The following is a 3152-nucleotide window of genomic DNA, read 5'->3' as shown; positions in this document are numbered from 1 at the left end:
GCTCATAGCATGGAAGACATATGACCATGTTCCTGCATATTAGGAGTACATAGCCCAGGGATGTACTGCATTGATGGATAGGGTGATCTGGCTGCCTGTTCCAGACACAGCTTGTTGAACACCAGATGAGGTATTTCTTGTGTCACACCTCCGTGTCTTGTGTGTCTGCTAGCAAATGGTCTGGCCATCACAGGTGAAGTCAAAGGGTGTGCTTTGTGTGTCATTTGTGCTGAGTCAGCAGGGAATTTATTTATGTCAAATCCCAGTAGATAAATGAACCAATTATAAGTTAAGTTATTAACCTTTGTTCTTCTAGTGAGTAACTGTCTTATTTCACAGGTCAGCATTAAAGACCTTGATCCTAAGTATGCCCATATTCAAGTGACTTACGTGAAGCCCTATTTTGAAGACAAAGAAATCCCTGAAAGAAAGACTGAATTTGAAAGAAATCATAACATCAATAGATTTGTATTTGAAACTCCTTACACTTTATCTGGAAAAAAGCATGGCAGTGTGGAAGAACAGTGTAAAAAAAGGACCATTCTGACTAGTAAGTGCAAGCACCTGGGAGTGAGACAGAATGAACCATCTTTAGGCTATTTTAGCTAATGAAAATATCCCAAAAGAGTCAGAAATTCTTTCAGCTCCTTAATTGGAGTTGTGATACAATATTCTGCTTGGGAGGGGGAATTTATTTTATATTTCTTTTTGCAAATTTTTACAAAGTAATAAATCATGCTGGTAAATTACAGCTTTCTTTGGGATTTGACACGCACCAAGTAAAACCCTGAGGGCAAGGATCTGCATGTGTACGTTCTATGAAGAGTACTCCTGTTTGCTGCGTGGCTTTTCAATCTGTAAACTTCCTTTGCTTTTTCTGCTAGCTTTGAACTCCTTTCCATATGTAAAGAAGAGAATTCCAGTCAATTATGAACATCAGGTTAATTTAAAACCTATTGATGTTGCTACTGATGAAATAAAAGACAAGACAGCAGAGCTGCAGCAACTCTGCTCTGCTGGTGATGTTGACATGATCCAGCTGCAACTCAAACTGCAAGGCTGTGTTTCTGTGCAGGTAAGGCGTGATGTCTGTTCCAAATTACATTTATATACACAGATCAGAGTGAGTCATCATTTCACGATGCAATGCATTTACTTTCTAGAAATCATTAACTACCTCATTTGCAGCACTGCAGCCACTGCCAGCACAGCTTGCCCTGCCACATGCAGTGGTACATTAGCAGGTGGCTCACGGCAATGAGGATTTCGTCCAGGGATGTTTACAGTGTCAAGAACAAGTGCATTAGGTAGCCATGGGTGAATGCTGAAATGTACTTAATTCTTGAAGACTGTACTGTAAATATCAAGCACAAGTAGCCTTTTTGTGAACTTGACTTTTCTCAAGCTGGATAAGTTACCTTAAGACTTAGACCATACTGCTTTTCCAAATGGAAGTAAGAGGAAACTATGCACCTCTCTTTTTACGTCCGTTTATCTTTTGGTCTTAAAAACATAGATAATAAAACTAATACTCAAGTTTTAAAACTTCAGGTGCCTCCAGTGGCATTCGTAATGCAGAGTTGGTGGCATGCAAATAAGACACTAATGTTTTTTGTTAAAAAAAATGTTATTCCCTTCATAACTGCCTTTAGCAATTCAACAGAAGTCCCTGCATAAATGATTTCTTACTACTTTGGTTCTAGGTTAATGCTGGTCCTTTGGCCTATGCCAGAGCTTTCCTAAGCGACACCCAGTCCAGCAAATATCCTACTAAGAAGGTGAATGAGTTAAAGGAAATGTTCAGGTAGGATTTCTAATGTAATAAAAACTGGCCAGCTGGCTAGAGCATGGTACCTGCTTTGCTTATATTTTTGTCTGTCTCCAAAATCAGCAGATCTTGAATACGCAGGTGTCCCTTATAAACATCACCTCGGTTGTGGGTGCTCAGATGTATGAAAAATGCCAGTGTAACTGTGTATGTCAGTAGTTCCCGAGCTCAGGGCTGTGATCTCCATGGGGAGATTTTCTTGAATGCCTACTTCAAAGGTTTGTGTGCGTATTTGACGTTACAGTGTGAAGAAAGTATGCTTGAAAACCAGGCGTCTGACAGCCTTGTGTTCAGGAATATTTCATACTGTATATTGTTTCCCAGTCTTTCCTAAGGAATTTTTCACTTGATAATGATGATCTTGAAGTATTTTAAAGCAAGTCCCTTTCTAGTTTACGAGTGACCATCATTCTTGTTTCTGTTGCAAATTTTTGAAACTATATGACTTGCACGGGTGTTTTTCTAATTCCTATCCCTTAGGGTAGGTTTTTGAAAGTGTCTCCTGAAGATACAATCAGACGGTCTCACCACATAACTTTTTTAACTTCTCAGGAGAAACCAGTTGCCCAACAGCTTCTACATTTATTATGGGGTGCCAGTGACTCCCATTTCACCCATTGGTCACTGTATGAAAAGAGCAGCACTGGGGCCAATCCCAGTGTATTGAGAAACCTAGCAAACCGTGGAACAAATAAGGGAACAATCCCTGCAAGCTTGACTTGCATTGATGCAGAACAGAGGGAAGGCGGTTTTACTTTCCAGCCTTGCAGTGCAGCCAGAAGGACAAACAAAATCTCTGTTTCATGCAAAAAAAATCCCAGAAAATCACAGTCCTGCTTGTATTTTCATTGTAGTCTACTAAAAAGGAGAAATGTGTTTGTGAAATGAAGCAAAGAAAATGAGTAAGAGTAGCAAAGCACAAAATATTACAGCTCCCCATGATCTAAATTTCTTTCTGGAGGGTGTGTCTGCTGTTAGCAACTTGACCTCTCAAGCAAAAGTGCTACATTACATACATCCAGATCAGTCAAGCCCTGTATGATTAACTTCCCCTTGTGCCTGACCATGGCCTCCGTCTGTTTCGTGACGCTGTGTGCAGCTGGTTGGTCTTGTCTGGGATCCGCAAGGCTGTGTGTGGTCCTACAGGTTGGGGAGAAGGTGTGAGGCCACCATGTTGCGCTGGGAGTGCGTGTGTCCCATTTACTGAGGATCCAGGCTCAAAGGAGCTCTAGCAGAAAGCCCAGTCCTGTGTTGCAGTCCTTCCTCATTCACTGATCCACTCTGCCAGGGATGCTCTTACAATGTGACTTGTCCTAAACATTGG

The 3152-nt window shown here is 41.1% G+C and overlaps 1 protein-coding gene across 1 annotated transcript in view; it reads left to right on the top strand.

Moving 5' to 3' along the window:
- Nucleotides 1-339: 339 nt before the first annotated feature.
- LOC104544057 (dedicator of cytokinesis protein 11-like) overlaps nt 340-3152 on the top strand; it is a gene marked incomplete at its 5' end in the record, with an annotated part of 5889 nt that continues 3076 nt past the window's right edge. The window contains 3 exons of the mRNA XM_010188803.1: nt 340-550; nt 885-1075; nt 1704-1804. Of these exons, the coding sequence (XP_010187105.1) occupies nt 340-550; nt 885-1075; nt 1704-1804 (503 nt within the window). The remainder of the gene's footprint in view (nt 551-884; nt 1076-1703; nt 1805-3152) is intronic.

The sequence above is a fragment of the Mesitornis unicolor genome, unplaced genomic scaffold, assembly GCF_000695765.1.
Source record: "Mesitornis unicolor isolate BGI_N332 unplaced genomic scaffold, ASM69576v1 scaffold23287, whole genome shotgun sequence".
NCBI lineage: Eukaryota > Metazoa > Chordata > Aves > Mesitornithiformes > Mesitornithidae > Mesitornis > Mesitornis unicolor.
The sequence above is the reverse complement of the archived record's forward strand: the minus strand, read 5'-3'. Positions and strand labels throughout refer to the sequence as shown.